This window comes from Colletotrichum chrysophilum (assembly GCF_026319265.1).
Source record: "Colletotrichum chrysophilum strain AFK26 chromosome Unknown scaffold_10, whole genome shotgun sequence".
Lineage (NCBI taxonomy): Eukaryota > Fungi > Ascomycota > Sordariomycetes > Glomerellales > Glomerellaceae > Colletotrichum > Colletotrichum chrysophilum.
This window is the reverse complement of record NW_026517297.1, coordinates 98,985-116,970: the sequence shown is the minus strand read 5'-3', so window position 1 is coordinate 116,970 and position 17,986 is coordinate 98,985. Positions and strand designations below refer to the sequence as shown.

Sequence of the window (17,986 nt, the reverse complement as noted above, 5' to 3'; positions counted from 1 at the left end):
CAATGGAGAGATGCGGACAACAATGCAGCTTAAGCAGGGTTTCGGGAGCGTCACCACGGTGAAGAGAGGCGCTGCTGCATCTCACCGCTGGGACTTTGGGGCAGCACGCGCCCACTTGGAAACGGGGCGGGACAGGGGGAGGAAACATGGGATGGGAGAGAGCCGAGATGAGGCAGATCGGATTCCTGCTCTGGGGGCCCGGTCTTTTTATCGAGTTGGTTGAGTTGATTGGGACTCTGAGACTCTGGAAAGAAAGAACCTTGGACTCCATCCTGCTGCAGGAGAGAATCCTAAAAGGCTGCGTTGTTGCAGCGAATGCCATGCCGTGTGCCACGCCGTGCCCTGTCCTGCCATGCGAGCCACTCGTCTCGTGGGCCGGCTGAATGACTTGCAGACGGGCTTTTGACGAGTCGGCGCAGCCATTGGACCATTGTGCAGAGGGAGACGAGGGGAGGAGGAGACGCCGATGGCCCAGTCAACGAGGTTGGGCCAATGTAAACAAACCGATGCGCGGGTCCGCTCTGCCTCGGGCTTTATTCCGGACTACTGCGGGTGACTGAGTTGGTTTGTTTGTCCAAGTGTTTGCATAGGGTTTGCGATCGTCTGCACTCGATCCAGTAGAGCAGAAAATCACCCAAGAGCCGCATCAACTGCATGAAGAAATGATGGATGTTGGAATGCAACACTCCTCATTGCTGAACCAAGATGCGGCCATGTGGGAGACCATCAACCTCATTTCGCGTGAACCAAAGACGAGTGGCTGGGTTCACTGAGTCCGGTCAGAATCGACGAGGTGCGAGGGAGGGAGCAGGAGGAGTCTTACCTAAGATCCCTGGCCCGCGCTGACAGACAAGCGATAGGGCGCTAGAACAGCTCACCAACAAGGAACCTGACCTAAGTCCACAAAGACTGGACGGCAATAGCACCGGGGTTTTAAGGGCGTACGGGCCAATTGGCGGCCAATGGCGGGGTAGCTCTTTCTGAAACCCACCACCAGCAGCGCCCACTTCTCACAGAAGCTGCCCAGCGTTTGGCTGTTGCCCCTGGCGACGGCCCACCGCGAGAGCTGCCACTGGCGCACCCGCTAAATCTGGCCCATCACGTTTCCCGACCACCTTCCCGTTCATTCACATCGCTCTCTTGATCTTTCATTTCACCTCCTCACCCTCACCTTCACTCTCTCCCCCTCCCAACGCCGCATCACGACAGGTAACTAATCGCAGGCTCTGGCAACCGACCCGACTCTCTCCAGGCCTCATTCAACACAGATACCACGGAGACTGCAGATTGCCATCCCTCCAGCGCCGCTCTTTTGGATTCTTTGTTTTACTTTCTATTTTTTCTTGTGGTCGGACAATGCACACCGAGTCGCAACTCACTCGGTGACCATTCGCTTGCCCTTGAGAGAAAGTAAACATTTCCAACTCCAACACCCACCAAAAAAATCCCCGACGATTCCCCGCCGCGGCGTGAATAGCATCATCAACAACCACCACCACCACCAGCCGTTTGCGCTGCACCCGCTCTTTTTACCCCCCGAACCTACCTAATCGATATTTTACTGCCCGCGACTTCAATCGGCATTTCTTGTCCCTTTTCCTTGGTTGCGCGTCTTCGTCCACTTATCCGCCATGGATACTAGTTACCTGTCCCAGCAGGTCAACACCATTATCGGCCAGCTGCACGGCCTGTTTGACGAAATTGGCGTTCCCAACCATGATCGCGAGGCGCGCGAAGCAGACGTACGCTCTTGCCTGGTCGTGTGGATTTCTATCCGTGTGCTAACCATCGCCACAGCTCTTCGAGGCCCTTTCCAAGGCCTTGACCGACCAGGTCCGCCTTGTTACTACCGAGAAGGAGGAGATGATCGAGGAGGCCGAGCACATGATCAACAACATCCGCCAGATGGAGGCATCAATCAGCGGCCGCCGCGACCGCGATGGCGACGACATCAAGATCACATACCCCCTGGTCCGGTGCTTAAAGTCTCTCAAGGAGAAGCACGTCCAGATTAGCAGGTTGCACAAGGAGCGCTTCGCGCAGGTCAAGAGTGAGTTGGCCCGGCAGCAGCTGCCGCGACGCGCCACGAAAAGGAGTCCCGCTGACCACACCGCCAGAACTTGTCGAAGCCCTGGAATCATACTCGTCACACCTCGAACCCACCTTCGTCCAGATCCCCCTGCCCCCGACGGGCCCTAACCAGTCGGTCCCGGCCAACTTCGACCTGTCGCCCGCGTACGTCGACAAGCTCGACAACGAGTTTACGAGAGTCTATGAAGAGTACAGTCGCCGCGTCGCAACGGTTAAGGCCCTCTGCGAGCACATCATCTCGCTCTGGGCCGAGCTCGGCACCCCGCAGGCCCAGACGGATGCCGCCATCGTCAAGTACTACCGCGATGCGCCGGAACAGCTAGGTCTGCACGAAGAGGACATCGCCCGCCTCAAGGCGAAGCGCGACAAGCTGTCGGACGAGAAGAAGAATCGCGAGAAGAAGCTCAAGGACCTGCGCACTGCGGTCGAGGCCCTATGGGAGAAGCTGGAGGTGGACCACGCCGAGAGGAAGGGCTTCCTCAACAGCAACCGCGGCTGCGGTGTTCGCCAGATCAACGAATTCGAGGACGAGCTGGCGCGGCTGAATGAACTGAAGCGTCAGAATCTGCACCTCTTTGTCGAAGACGCCCGCTGCAAGCTGCAGGAGCTGTGGGACGCTCTCTACCTTTCCGAGGATGAGATGCTCGAGTTCACACCTGCCTTTTCCGACGTATACAGCGACGCCCTGCTTGAGGCCCACGAGCGCGAGATCGCGAGACTGGAGGTTCTCAAGGAGCAGCGCGCCCCCACGCTCGCACTCATCGACAAGCACAAGAGCCTTACCAACGAGCGTGACGAGCTTGCGGCCTCCAGCCAGGATGCTTCTCGCCTCATGATGCGCGGGCAGAAGGGAGAGAGACGTGATCCTGGCAAGCTGCTCCGAGAGGAGAAGATGCGCAAGCGTATTGCCAAGGAGTTGCCCAAGGTTGCTGCTGAGCTTCGTCAAGTCTTGGAGCGCTTCGAGGACGAGTACGGCCGTCCATTCCTTGTTCACGGTGAGAGATACCTCGACGCTCTCGAGGCGGAGGATCGTCCTGCCCCTGGACCGCGATCCAAGACACCCGGCGCCGGACAGATGGCGTCGGCAACCAAGCCCAGAACCGGCCACAGCCGCGCGAACAGCGTCAGCGCAGCACAGAGACCACCAACCCGCCAGGGAGCAAAGACACCCGTCGCTGCTGCCCCGACAAACAAGCGCAGTGCCAACAACATGAATGGCGCATCCGCGGCAAGGCCCTTGTCCGCTCACATCAAGCCGCCTGGCAGCCCTCGACCGGAATCCTCCATGGGCTTCCGTAGCAACCACGGCACACTCACCAAGCCTCCAGGAAGCCCGTCAAGGATTGCCCGCCCTCCCCTTACGAATCTTAAGTACGGCAACAACTCGCCCGAGAGGATACAGAGACCCGAGTCGAGGATTGACGCCTACGCGACAATACGCGGAGGCCCTCCCCTCCGTGCGCCCCCGCCCAAGATGCGTGATCTCCACGCCATGGACCTCGAGACCCCGATGAACCACTACAAGTCTGCCGGGCTTGGTGGAAGCATCGTCCGTCAGGTGGAGCTGGAGGATGTCTACGATGACTGCCAACCGCGCCTCATGAGAGCGAACTCGACACTCTCCCATACCTCGCACGCATCCCACGCCTCCCACAACTCCCACGCCTCCGCCTCGTCACACCACTCCCAAGGCTCCTCCCAGTTCGACTTCCAATCCTCCGTGATCCGACACCACCCCCCGTCATACAGCCAAGCACCGCCGCCGCGCCAGATCTCCAACTCGTCGACGGGGTCAAGCAACGTGACGGGGTCGGAAAACTGGGAGACGTACGACGACGCGAGTGAGCCCGAGCAGGACGCGACAGACACGTACTACGCCAAAGTTCGGGCGGCGCGCCAGCAAGCTATTGATCCCAAGAGGCCACGGGCGTACCCGCCGCAGGCGCATGCTGGGAATGCGTTTGCGGACCATGAGGGCAATCGAATCATCTCGGGCAGCGAGTGGACCGACGAGGACGGGTACTGAGGAAACAAAACACATCATTGAGCATTAGCCAAAGAAATGTCTTGCTTCGTTGCTGTTTGGCGTTAGCAACCCTCTTGCTTCCGAAGATTTTCTTCAAACTTTGATGATAATGTCGGATGATTATGCCCCCCTCTCATGTCTGGAACGATCAACCAAGTCGAAATTCACGACGTATTGTCTTTTCAGCAACACAAAAGGACACCGAGCATCTCCCCCAACACCCACTCACCCTCTCTCTGAACAAAGACACCGTGTCTGCGGACCAAACCCGACACAAACACACACGTCTTTCTGCTTCTTCTTTTTCTTGTGTCATTATCACTTCTTCCAGACTTCCGTCTGCACATGTATAGCCCCGACCTCGAGACGGCTTTGGTTCTCTCTCCTTTTGGTTGGACATACCCATTCGGTAGGGGGACGGGTGGACGGGAGGAAACGGGTGTCTTTGTGATACCTCATTTTCGAAGGAAGGTGTAAAGGGAAAGGGAGGGTTCGGTCAAACAAACGGAGTTTGGTTTTGCGTTTTGTTTGCGTTTGATTTTGGCCTTTTTTCGATTACTCGACCATTGGCGGCGGGTCGCATCCGGAGTGTGCTCCTTTTTCTTTTTTCTGTCAGCCTTTTCTTGTAAGACTTTGTAGTTTTGTGTTGTTGCTATTAAAGCTCAACGTTTTTACCATGGACCCAGTAGGTATTTTCTTAAAGTAGTACAAAAAGGGGTGATGCGTGCATCGCTGATTTATCATGATTATTGTGTGTTTGGTCTGGTGATGATGATAAATGCCGAGGATGCCGGATGATGTGAACGTGAGAGGCGATGGGCGGGAGGCCCGGTAAGACGGGAGCTAAAACTTGACAGGATCAATCTCCGAATGAAGGAATGAACGGAAACCTAGGCTTTATTAGCCCGCCGGCAGCGTGACGGGGTGGTGGTGGTCTAGTCAGGACAGATTTCCAGAAGATCCGCTATGACGACGCCGGTGATGTCGAGATCTTCGGTGGTGGTTTGTGTTTCCCTGGCGGCTCCTCGGCTTCCCCCCAAATTCAGTTCCCCATAAATTATTCTTTGCGTCACTGTGTCAGGATGGGAACATGCCCCCTGCAGATGAACACAGGCAGCTGTCGGGTGTCAAGAGCGGCGCCGTGTCTCAGCCTTACAGGTGCTGCAGTTGGCAGTGGAATGCTGGAGCTTGCTGCAGAGGGAGAGACCTGGAAGGAATATCCATTCCACTGCCTGCGAAAGAAGGTCACCGGGCCACCCGTTCGTCTGAATGCGCCGCAGCTTCCCCCAATCATCCCATCCGACGACCTTCTCCGCACGGGCAGAAAGGCAGAAAGCTGGAGCTCACTCAGCAGCAGCAGCAGCAGCAGCAGCAGCAGCAGCAGACGTGGAGAGTGCGGTGGGCAGCTGCTATTTGCGTGGGTGAAGGTGGATAATCAATAATCAGCTACAGCCCGAGTACCTGCCTAGGTATTTCCACTTCTGCGGCGCAGCCGGATCCAATACGACCACACTCACACACCACGCACTCCGTCTCCGTCTCCCTCCCCCTGACACCTCCTCGTATCTTCTGCCTATTTACCTACCTACATCAAATAAACGACGCCTCATCCCTCCCTTCGACTCTGCCCTCGAGTAACTCGCACACGTACATCTACATCGCAGACGAGGGCATCGCGACCGTTTCTCCCTCGAAATACCGACAACTCCTACGTAATGCTCCAACCATCGTCGACCGCATAAACAAACCCCTCCCAATCCGATGCCGACACTCCTCCCACCCTCGACCACCATCCCACCCCGCGGCCGTCAACCGGCATGATGACGAACACACAGCAGAGCCTCCACCACCACACGGGCGGCGGCGCCTCCGACGCTGCCGCGGCGTTGAAGGGCGCAAACCTCGCCTTCAGCAAGACCAAGCCCAAGCCCGTCCCGCCCCCGAAACCGACCGCCAACATCGGCGTCCGCGGGGGCAGCCTCGCTCCGGCCCTCGCAGCAACCGCCGCCGCCGACCGCAGCCGAAGCACGAGCCCGATCCAGCGCCAGCACACCGGCACGAGCGTCGCGACGAGCACTACCTTCGGCCGCGACGGCACCGCCGACATGCGCGACCGCCTGTCCTCCTTCCTCGCGAGCAGCCCCGCCGCCGCCTCGACGGCATCCCACCTGACGCCGCACACGAAGCTCGACCCCAAGAGCCCGAGCTACATCGCCGCCGCCCTGGCCGCCTCACGCAGCGCCTCGCCTAGCCCGCAGCCGCACCCGAGCCCGTCTGCGCTGACGCCCGCGCAGGTGAACCAGCTGCACCAGATGCAGAGCGCGCGGAGCCTGCGCAGCCGGAGGGATAGCCTCGAGGAGGAGGAGGGCATGATGGGGCTGCCTGATACCACGTCCATACCGGCCACCGGACACCTCATTACCATGTTTGAGCGGAGCGAGGACGTCGACCCGGTGAAGAAGAGCGGCGGGGACAGCAGGAGGAGACCTGCGGTGAGGACGATGACGCCTGAGAGGGAGATGAGCCCTGCGAGGGCCAAGGCGGCGAGGATGGGGATTGAGGAGAGGCCGGTGGTGGTGAAGCCGAAGCCGAAGGTTAAGACGAGACCGATCACGCCCATGCCGGTGGAGAGGGAGGTGGAGGCTGTCACGCCGAAGAGCCAGAAGCCGGTTACGAAGCCCAAGCCGAGACCGATTACGCCTACGCCGGCTATTCAGAGGACGATGTCAGATGCGGGGGTGAAGAAGCCTGTTGCGAAGCCGGCGAAGCAGCCTGGATCGCCGGCCAAGAGGTCGCCGCACAGGAGGACTGAGTCGGAGCAGGTGGTGCAGAAGAGGAAGCCGCCTGTGGGGTTGCAGCCTGCTGCTGAGGTCGTGGAGAAGCGATCAATGCCGTCTTTGGCGAAGGCAGCCTCCATGCAACCTGCGAGACCAGATTTGAAAGGGCCTCCTGTTGCTCCTGAGCCACGGAGGTCACGCACGACAAAGGCAAAGCAGGCAGCCCCGAGCTCACCACCAACAGCCAGCAGGGTCCAGACAGAAATTGTCTCTCCTCAACCTAAGCGGCCAGCATCAAAAGCAAAGATCCGGCCGCCTACGCCACCTCAACCCCGCGGGACAGCTTCAAAAGCGAAGGAGCCGGAAGCGCCACTGTTGAGGAAGCCCAGGAGCATGGCATCGGTCTATGGTCACGGCCTTCCGCTGCAGGAGATTTCACGTCCGACTTCCGCGACCAGGCCATCGACTGCTGACACGAGCTCATCTAATGATACCTTCGTGTCCGCGTCCTCCGGCTTGACGGCTGTACCCGATGCAACCCCCGTGAGACCGCCAAACCGGCAGACGCCCTCGGCGCTAAGCACACCCAGCCGCTCGTCTGTCAACAGCTCGCCCACCCGCGCAACCCCTCGCCGCACGCCGGCATCATCTACAACGAGCCTGCCCCTGAACTCCCTCTCCAACGCCATCATGGCCGGATCCCTCGCCGCAGCTCGCCTCACGCCCTCTAACACAGGCAACTCGACCCTCTCCCCGCCTGCCCTCCCAAACCGGACAAAGTCACCGCGGCTTCGGCAGACCCTCCGCCAGCCGCCCTCAAAGTCCGACGACGAGGACGAGATCCGCAAGAAGAAGCATCAAAAGGCTAGCAACAAGCACTCCCACGCAGAGGGCGCCCGCCGCCGCTGGCGTGACGAGATCACCGAGCGCGAGCGCCGCCGGTACGAGGCCGTCTGGGCGAGCAACCGCGGCACGCTACTGCTCGCACCTTTCCTCCCGCAGGCGCTGCAGTCAGATGCCGTCCTGCCGCCGCCACAGGAGGCGGCCGACTGCGTGGCCAACATTGTGGCGCGCGAGATCTGGCGGCGGTCGCGGCTGCCGGCGGAGGAGCTCGCCGAGGTGTGGGACCTGGTCGACCGCAGCGGCCGCGGGATGCTGAGCAAGCAGGAGTTTGTGGTGGGCATGTGGCTGATTGACCAGCGGTTGCGGGGGCGCAAGATTCCGCGCAAGGTGAGCGCGAGCGTGTGGGATTCCGTGCAGGGCGTGAAGGTGCGCGAACCCAAGGGTAAAAAGTGAAGAGCTTGTCCTTCTTCGGTTCATGGAAAGGGGCGCAGGATCAGGGAGAGAGCGTTGAAACGAAACATTGGCATTGCATTGCGAAGCATGAGCATGGCGTGGCATCGTATTTGAGTGTAGCGTATTGTAGTGATACCCACGATCTAGAAAATATCGGAGCTTGCGTGAGCCTTTTCCCTAACGCTGTTTCTGTCTTGGACTATGTGATGGACAGTATGGTGTATATCTTTGTTGTGAATGGCATGTCACTCAAAGGCTGAATGACACTTGTCCAACGTCCATCATCATTTTTAATTTTTTGAACGCAGCAAATCATGACTGCGTAAATTTCCTTCCCGGTCTAAATGAGGAAAGTTGAGATAAGACCCTCAGAGAAAGCAATCGGGCACGTCATTCTCTTTTCTGGCCACCGCCCACTTACCGCCGAACTTGACTCGGATAGAAGAGAGGAAACTGGGGCCGACCTCGGCGGAAAGACACCGGCAGGCGTCCGGCAGGGCGGTAACGTGTCGAAAATGTCATTCGTGTCGTCCGTGTCGCGCCCTTAATTGACTCGCGGTGGGGGTTCTTGGGCGGTGGCGCCGGCGGGTAGATGTAGTGGGCGGTTTGGATTCGAACAGCCTTGGTAAGGGATCAGAAAGGCGAAAGGGCGGTGTTGGGGGGTTGTTTGCCGTCTGTCCTGTGTCAAAGCTGAGAGAGGCATGTGTGGAACTCGGTCTGGATGGGGGCGTCTGCGATGCAATGCGACTTTACCGTTCTTGTGGATTCTGGGGGTTTATTTAAGATCTTGGGTGTTTTCCAGATTCAAGATTTGTGAGTGTCTGAAGTCAAGTTCTTTAACTGCATCTTTCAGTCGTTGTCACCTTTTTCTGCATCCAAAGTGAGAGTTGTTTCAAAGCCGTCCAATCACGACACTAGACCGCGCCGCAACTCCAGCTCTGTCCGTTCTCACCCAAATACAAACCGCTCAACAGCAACATCAAAACCACACAACCACCACCACACACACAAAATGACAGTCTCCCACCCCCAGCCACCGCTCTCCTTCCGCCCCGCCACGCCCGCCGACATCCCCCTCCTCCTCCCGCTCATCCGCTCCGCCTACCGCGGCCTCTCCTCGCGCAAGGGCTGGACGACGGAGGCGGACCTCGTCGCGGACCAGCGCATCGACGAGGCGGGGCTGCTGGGAAAGATCGCCCACCCGGACGGGGTGGTGCTGCTGGTCACGGACGAGGACGCGGGCGCGCCGCTCTCGTGCTGCGAGGTGCTCCGCAAACCGGACGGGAGGACGGCGTATTTTGGGCTGTTTGCGGTTGACCCGGAGAGGCAGGCCGGCGGGGTCGGGCGGAGGGTGTTGGGGTATGCGGAGGAGTTTGCGAGGCGGGAGTGGGGGGTGGGGAGGATTGAGATGTGGGTTATTTGGGTTAGGGAGGAGCTGATTGCGTGGTATGAGAGGAGGGGGTATAGGAGGACCGGGGAGAGGAGGGAGTTTCCGTATAAGGAGCTGGTGGGGGGCGAGGCGTTGAGGGATGATTTGTATTTTGTGGTGTTGGAGAAGGAGTTGTGATGGCATTGATGAGATGCGGGTTTGTGATTTAATGGTCGGTGTTGAATATGTACACGGAATAGAAATAGAGACACCCCGAAGAGCTTAAGCAGGGAGAATTTGGACGACAAAACTGTCCCCCGAGAGCGCAACCTGCCACCCTCCTCTCGCCTGAGTGACGCCCGACCCGGTGACCTTCCAGCTCCCATCACCCTCAACCCAGACTACCGCATTCGCCGCCTTAGGCACGCCATCCAGCTGGGCCAGCGTGACGTCCACCGTCTTCGACGCCGCCACATACTTGACCTCCCTGATAATCCCCGCGTCCACACTAACCAACACCCCCAACGGGCCGATAAACACCTTGCGCCTGACAGCATCCTTCGTCACGACGCTGACACTGCTTCCGGACGACGTCAGCGTACCGCCGAACGCGACGAGGCCGAGCTCGGCGTCCTGGACGACGTAGGTGCCGGAGCCGAGGGCGAGGCCGAGGAAGCCCGGGCCGTAGTCGCCGCTGATGCCGTCCCACTTGAGGGTGTCGGGCCAGGAGTGGAAGGAGGCGGCGGCGAAGCCGTCGGCGTTGATGTTGGAGAGCGGGCCGGTGGTGCCTGCGTAGCCGGTGCGCAGGAGGTAGGTGTCGGTCGGGGCGGAGCGGAAGGCGGAGAGGAGGGGGAGGGCGTTGAGGGCGGAGCCGTAGTGGTGGATTTGGCGCTCGATGCGGCGGAGTTTGCCGCCGTAGCTGGGGGTGTTAGTTGTGAGGTTGGGATGGGCGTGGGGAGTGGTTGGGCGTCCACGGGTTTGAGTATGGGTTGGAGTTAGATATGGGTATCCTTGGGTATGGGTATGGGTATCGGTTGGGTAGTAGGTATCCGTGGGTATGGATTCTATGGAAATGGATACCCAGGGGTACGGGTTGGTTTGGATTTGGGTATCCATATGAACAACCATATGGGTCATGGGCAGTGGGAAATGATGGATATCCATGAGTATGGGTATGGGTATGATTTGATTAAGTAGGTATGTTGAGGGACTTCCCAGTCTAACCAGTAAGGGGTTTTACAGTAAGGGAAAAGCAGTTAAACCACTTGGTCTAAGGTAGTGCTCTATCCGGTAAGATTAACCGGGTGCAAGGCGGTTTTGGGTATAGGTATGATTATGGATATCCGCGAAGATGGGTATCCATGGGTAATGGGCAATGGGCAATGGGCAATGGGCAATGGGTAATGGGTAATGGGTAATGGGTAATGGATACCCATGGGTTCGGGTACGATCTGGGTAATGGGTGTGGATCTGGATATCCATGGATAATGGGTAGTCATTTTGGATATCCGTGGGTTTGTGAGTTGGATATAGATGGATACCCATGGATGTGGGTAATGGGTGTTGCGTATGTGCGATGAGTGCAAAGATAGGATTGAAGAATGACCCTCGGAGCATGCACGAAGGGGAGAGTTCGTAATATATGAAATAGCAAGACTCACATGTTGTCCCAGTATCGACGGGCATTTCCATTCCAGCCCCAGTGTGGAAGGGTCTGCATGAAACCCAACACACTGTTGACTGACTTCGTAGCGGTGTTCGTGAAGCCAAAGTATCTGCAAACCCCAAGTTAGCATATTCAAGTATCATCATCACGAACATCAAAACTCACTTGGCCCAGTAGTAAACCCCCTCCTGACCAGTCGAATCCCAAGCCATCTCGCTTCCAAACGGCACCTCCTCTGTATCCCACTGCGCCGCCCTCGACCGCATGCTCGTCGACAGAGTATTCGCTTTCGTGGTTTGCCCCTCGCGGATCAAATCCGTCAAAATCTCCCCGAATACCGTCTCCCCCATCAGCCCGACACGGTTGTACCCAACATCATTCCTCATACCCCTGATGATAGTGCTGTACGCCTGATTCAGATACCAGTCCCACGTGTGGCTCTTCACCAGCGCCGGGTACGCCCGCGCCACGCGGTACAGCGACCAGTACGCGCCGGCGACGTGTACATAGTTATACGCGCGATCAATAGCATACGCGGCCGCCTTGTTCCACGACGTCCACGACGTCCAGTCGATGCTTGTGCTGTACCTGTAATTCGGCACAGCCGCGGGCTCGTAGAAGAAAATGCTCTTGCGGACGCCAAAGTCGGTCGTCTGGATCGTCTTCCAGAGCACGTTGTCGACGAACTGCTCAAGCTTGGTCACCTCGTCTGCGGCCGGTTGGATGGCCTGCTTCATGAAGGCGGAGAGGTACGAGCCCGCGCCGGCTTCGTCGCTGAGGCCGGCGACCCAGGCGCGCGAGTCTTGGGTCACGATGGACTTTGTCTCGTAGTCGTATGTCATGACGGAGGAGGAGCGGCCGAAGGGGTCGGATGTGTCGTTGAACCATTGCGAGGTCGTGAGGAAGCGGCCGAGGCTTGCGACGGCTTCGGTGGAGGGCTTGGTGACGTAGTAGTGAACGGTTTGAATCTTGTTGTCGGCGTAGGTGATTGTAAGGCGGACGCGACCCCAGGCGGAGGCGGAGGGGGTGACGGTGTATTTGCCAGAGGAGACAAGGGTCACGGTGAGTGCGCCGGCGGGCTCTGAGACCAGGGACTTGACGGCGGATTGAGATTGTAGGAAGAGTTGAGCTGGTTCGCCGCGGGGAACGATGTAGCCAGGCACGCCCACGGCAGTGGGAGTGTTGGTGCCCCTGACCGCGGCGTCGAGTCCGCGCACTCCGGACTTTGCGACGGAGAAGCGGACGCCGAACTGCAGAGACTGGCCAGGCTGAAGAGTCTTAGACGAAGGTGTGTTCCAGGGTGTCTGCGCACGCCATTCGTTCTCGGCCCAGGCTTTGGTGAGGGTCTGCCACTCATAAAAGCCTTCAAACGTCTGGCTACCGTAGGCCGTGTCGGAGTAGTACGTCTCGGGGAGGTTGCGGTACGCCTCCAGGGGCGTGTCTCCAAGCGGAGTGATGACAAGGGCAGCGCCAGTACCGCGGATCGGAGCAACGCGGATTTGGCCGGCGTGCATGCCGATGTAGGGGTCTGAGAGGGAGCATAGACGCTGCATGTCTGTGGCGAGGCGGTTTGTGAAGATGGAGTTGAACTCAGCGGGGAAACCCACGCTGCCGATCTCCACGGCGGAGGAGCCCGAGTTCTGGATCGTGAAGCGCAGGCCGAGGTCGCCGGAGACGTCGAGCCATTCGCGGGTGATGTTCAGCGGCCCGGTCGGCAGAGTGGGGCCGAGACGGGAGGATGCGAGGACGCCGGACCCCGCAGTGAGGGCCGTGACCGTTTGCCGGGCCGATGCGGAGTTGCCATCGGCCCATGCTGTGGCGCCGGATTGGCGGTAGCGGAAAGTGATGTCGCCCCAGTGGTATTGGCCGTTGCGAGCACGCTTGGAGAGGTAGTCAAAGGGGAGGAAATCAAAGGTGTCGCCCGCGGGTTTCAGGGAAGCGAGAACTTGGGCGTTGCGGACGAGCTGGAGGTTGAAGTTTGCGGTTGTGAGGGTGATATAACCGTTGCTTAGGCCCAAGTTGTCCTGGCAGAAGACGGTCGCCACCAAACTGGCGAGCACAAGAGTGAACTTCATGGTGGAGATCATGGGGAGCTGAACTGCTCTGTCTTGTCTGAAGAGCTAGACTCTGGCTACAAACGCCAACGGATCATCATGATTATATAGACTTTCCGATTCGATTTCCGATCACACTATTGATGGCACCATACCATTCGACTCTGAGGGACATTTTAGAAACGCGATGGACTATGACCGATCTACGTTCCTGCAGTTGGGCGATGCTACATTGAACCCGGTGTCGTTCCCGATGAATCCCACGCCTCGGCGGAACAGATTCCATCGCTTCTTTGGTCAATTGAGGAAGCATCAAGCAAAGTGATGGTGGATTTTCGCTTCAAGACTCGCATCGCTTGTTTCTTGGTTCGGGCCAGGCAACCGAATGCAACCATCGATCGGGCGGATGATCCGAGTTTTGTGCATCGCGACCACAATCTTCCCGGTCAACGAGGGTCAACTACGCGATGCCCTCAAGCGGACCGTCAACTAACCATCCCACCAAGCCTGGAGTCCTGTTCTCATGCACGGAATGGGAAGCAAACGCGGGGTACCCCTGCCCACCCCCCGTGCGATGCAACCCTTCGGCGTCGGTCTCTGTGCAACGTGATTGGGTCGCAAGTAGAAAGAGTCGCAATGAGACGCCCCGGTCCTCCCACCGGGGAAATCAAAATCCACGGATGGTTCGTCCTAGTCTTGGAGGGGCAACCTCGTATTGCGCAAAACGCATTTATAGTACTTGAGAGTAGGGCGGAGTTGAAATACATTTGAAAGGGATGAGAACGGGCAGCAAAAGATCGCTGACTTATGGCTGAGTTGAGCCGGGTTGCTCCGTTTAGTTGCTTTGGGCAGGTCGTTTAACGCAACCGAGTCTCATGGCTACCCCAGTTTAAGTGGCTAGACGCCGTCACAATTAGTGATGATTTGCCCCCTGTTGGCTGATCTGGTGCAATTGTCAATTTATTCGTATCACGAACGAAATTCAGGGATGAGGAAAAGTGGATGCCCCTCCTAAGGTTAATCCAGTTAAGTCTCTTTAAAACCTGACACTCAGCCCTTTGGAAGAATTCCCCGACCTTAGTGCCAACTCGAGTTCCAAGTCAACTCAGTGAGCTTGTTCGTTCTTTCAACCGTCCTTCTTTTGTGTGTGTATACATTCAGTCATTCTTTTTTCTCCGATCATTTCTCAAAATGCTCTCCAACCTGTTGCGGGCTTGTCTCGCTACTTCGCTGCTGGCTCAGCCCCTGCATGCAGGCGTCATCCCTGTCCGCCGACAGGCAACCTCCAAGACTTTCACGTCCACCGGCAACCCCATCCTGGCCGATGGCTCCATCTACTCCGCCGACCCGGCGCCGCTCATCGTCAATGACACCCTCTACATCCTCTCCGGCCGGGACGCCGCGGGCCCGACCGAGAACGGCTTCGTCATGAATGAGTGGCAGATCTTCGAGGCCAAGAACCCCGACCCGGCCGGCGGAGACTGGACTCTGCACCAGGACGTCGCCCAGCCCGAGGCCATCTTCTCCTGGGCCAGCGCCGGCACCGCGTACGCCAGCCAGATCGTCCAGGGCGCCGACGGCAAGTTCTACATGTATGCCCCCGTGACCCAGGCGAGCAGCAGCGCCAAGGACCCCTTCGCCATCGGTGTGGCCGTCTCCGACAGCCCCCTCGGCCCCTTCAAGGACGCCCATCCCTCCGGCCCCATCATCTCCCAGACCGTCCCGTCCCCCGGCAACGACATCCAGAACATTGACCCCACCGTCATGGTCGACACCGACGGCAAGGTCTACATCTACTTCGGTACCTTCGGCTACCTCAAGGGCTACGAGCTCGACAAGGACATGATCACGATCAAGGGCGATGTTGTCGATGTGGACTCTCTCACCGGCTTCTTCGAGGCCCCCTGGCTCATGAAGCGCGACGACACCTACTACATGCTCTACGCCGCCAACAACGCCGGCGCCGACTCTCCCTGCACCCCGACCAGCTACCACGCTTGCCTGGCCTATGGTACCGCCTCTAGCCCCCTCGGTCCCTGGACCTTCCAGGGCGTCTTCCTCGACATCATCTCCTCCACTACTTCCCACCCGGGTGCCTACAAGTTGAGCAACGGCGACTGGGGCCTGGTCTACCACACCCGCGATGCCGAGGGCGGCACGCACTTCCGCCGCTCCATCGCCATCGACAAGCTCACCTGGGACGACTCCGCCAAGCCCCCCGCCATCAACAAGGTCGTCCAGACCAAGCGCGCCGCCGCCGCCAAGGAGCCCACCCGCAACGTCGCCCCCAAGGCCGTCGCCGCCTCCGAGGGCGAGACCCCCATCCAGTACTGGATCAAGGCCATCAACGACGAGCGCGTCGAGGAGGCGCCCCTCCCGCCCGACTACTGGTCCTCCTACAACGCCGAGCAGTCCCCCAAGGAGAGCACCCTGACCCTCACCTGGAACGCGACCCAGGAGCTCAACGGCGCCGCCATGGCCTTCTTCGCGGACCAGGCTGCCGGATCCACCGTCGGTGTCGCCCCGCCTGCCTCGTGGAAGCTCGAGTACAAGGACGGCACCGCGTGGAAGGCTGTCGACGCGACTTCGTACCCTACGGATGTCACTGATACGCCTGCCGAGGTCAAGTTCACCAAGGTTTCTACGACTGCGCTGAGAGCTGTCCTCACTGCGTCTGGTAGCAGCACGTATGCCGGTGTCGCTGTCAAGGAGTTCTTCGCCTACGCTCCCACGGCTGCTTAAATGCGTCTTTTAGGATACTGTCAAACTAGACTTGTACGATTACTGATTATCTCGCTCCGCTTCGAGATGGTTCTGCTGTTCATATTGGAAATCATGTACATAGATATGTTACAAGCAATCCAAGCGCCTGCATGCTTTTATTCTTCATATTGCGCAGTTTTGCAGCACTTGCTACAATGTATTATCATTCGATCATTACCTCATGACAATGAACACGTGCACGGCTTGACCGCCATAAGGGATGAAGACTTGGGAAAAGAGTTTTGCCAGCCAGACAGTGTCCATTGGCTACCCGGGCAGTGTTCACACATTTATATCCTCTTAAAGCGACTATGTTTCTGTAAGCTCGCTTTCGTCGTCGTCTATCATTATCGCTACCCCTCTTTTATTCTCTACTACCATCTTCCTCATAAAAGTATTTAGTGCCCTACGATACTGTCAAAATGACTGACTGACAATGGCCGGCTAGCAAAGCTCTGGGAAAAATAGCAAACTATCCACGGAAGGTCCTACAATTGTAATAACATTGTCAGCTTCAGACCTATGGTCAACGGGAATCACGCTAATGTATTTGCCGCAGTGCCCACCGCAAGGCAAGTAAATTTGTCAAGTGCAATCAATCAATCAATCAATTATGTATGGAGATATAGCTAGACAATCAAGCTAATTATAAGGCTCAAACTCGATTGATTGCCTTGGGGTGGGCGTTGAAGGCTGTCGTAGGAAAGTAAGGATCCGATGGCATCATTTCACGACTCAACGACGCGAACAGAGTGGTGAAGGGGTCTAGCCGTACTCATGGACTCTTCAACTGGGAGACACAGATTCCTGATTATTCGAATTCCCAGGGCATCAATTCTTTTTATACCGACACACCTTCTCTAACTGAAGTAACAAACGTCATTTTAAATTATCAAGAGATCAAGATCCATCACTAGAGAAGGCGAAATAAGCCGTGCGTGTGAGTTTGGGTTACATTGCAGATTGGCCATTCAAATTTCGCAACGGGGGTAATGCATCAATTCCACCTCGTTATTGGAGCAAAACTCACCCGGCGTTGTACAAACCAGCAGGCTAGCTATCATGTTGAGGAAGTTCAGCTCACGCACCTAGTAAGAAACTGTAGCTATATCCGACGCGGAAATGCAGCGGCTTATTCCGCCCCTGTATATAAGATAAGTATATAAGACCGGCTTACCTCGACCACTGCTCGAATCTCAGACGCAGCCTGATGTCCTTCACATCAGACTGAGCCTCAAAACGCTACCTACCCACTAACTCAAAGTTTACGGCGAAGAGATGGCACTCGCTATACGAAATGCGGCTCCGCTGAAGCCAGAGATTCGCTTGGCACAAGCTGTTTCAGAGTTCGAAGCTAGCCTCGGCGATGGAAACAAAGAAGTGTTCCGAACTACGCGAAAAGCCGCCCTCAGGACGGCGCCGATCCTAAGCGATGTTATGAGGCTGACTGCGGAGATTGATTCACGAGTACGAAAACAGCATGGTCTCTCCCGATGTTTTGGGCCCCGTCTTACCAACATACTCCAAGCTGTCCAGCAATTTGCGGCGCTGGGCGATACGGTGGTTGGCGGGTCACAGAATCTGGTGGCTTGTGGTGTGTGGTCAGCGGTTAGGACGACGCTATATGTTTGTGTCCCTGAATGAGGTATATACCAGTGTCGCTAATTTCCCATGTGTGGTGCAGGTGGCGGTCAATTATGCTTCTTACCTGGAGAAGATGTCATTGCTATTCATGACTGCCGGCCGACAGGCCCCTCGATATCAAGCCTTGGCAACCATTTACCCCCAGTCCGAGACTTTACAAAGCTGCCTATCCGAGTACTTCATCGTCGTCGTTCACGTATGCCAAAAGATACAGAAATATGGAAACAGATCAGCCTTTGGCCAGTTCAAGTCTTCGTTGAACGACGCGGACCTTAAGGGGTACCAGGCAGATCTTGAAGT

At 57.5% G+C, this 17,986-nt stretch overlaps 5 protein-coding genes across 5 annotated transcripts; 4 read left to right on the top strand and 1 right to left on the bottom strand.

The window, feature by feature from the left end:
* Positions 1-1,631: 1,631 nt before the first annotated feature.
* Positions 1,632-4,117, top strand: COL26b_002070 (uncharacterized protein; the record flags this gene model as incomplete). Its single annotated transcript, XM_053175002.1, has 3 exons — positions 1,632-1,742; positions 1,798-2,050; positions 2,118-4,117. 3 exons carry the CDS (start codon positions 1,632-1,634, stop codon positions 4,115-4,117), a joined length of 2,364 nt encoding a protein of 787 aa, XP_053040946.1.
* Positions 4,118-5,937: 1,820 nt separating this feature from the next.
* On the top strand, positions 5,938-8,190 carry COL26b_002069 (uncharacterized protein; the record flags this gene model as incomplete). The annotated part of the gene is made up of 1 exon (XM_053175001.1): positions 5,938-8,190. The coding sequence occupies one exon, from the start codon at positions 5,938-5,940 to the stop codon at positions 8,188-8,190; it is 2,253 nt and encodes a 750-aa protein (XP_053040945.1).
* Positions 8,191-9,202: 1,012 nt separating this feature from the next.
* Positions 9,203-9,757, top strand: COL26b_002068 (uncharacterized protein; the record flags this gene model as incomplete). Its single annotated transcript, XM_053175000.1, has 1 exon — positions 9,203-9,757. One exon carries the CDS (start codon positions 9,203-9,205, stop codon positions 9,755-9,757), a length of 555 nt encoding a protein of 184 aa, XP_053040944.1.
* An 84-nt stretch (positions 9,758-9,841) lies between these two features.
* On the bottom strand, positions 9,842-13,312 carry COL26b_002067 (uncharacterized protein; the record flags this gene model as incomplete). Its single annotated transcript, XM_053174999.1, has 3 exons — positions 9,842-10,478; positions 11,221-11,334; positions 11,391-13,312. 3 exons carry the CDS (start codon positions 13,310-13,312, stop codon positions 9,842-9,844), a joined length of 2,673 nt encoding a protein of 890 aa, XP_053040943.1.
* Positions 13,313-14,470: 1,158 nt separating this feature from the next.
* Positions 14,471-16,021, top strand: COL26b_002066 (uncharacterized protein; the record flags this gene model as incomplete). The annotated part of the gene is made up of 1 exon (XM_053174998.1): positions 14,471-16,021. The coding sequence occupies one exon, from the start codon at positions 14,471-14,473 to the stop codon at positions 16,019-16,021; it is 1,551 nt and encodes a 516-aa protein (XP_053040942.1).
* Positions 16,022-17,986: the final 1,965 nt, after the last annotated feature.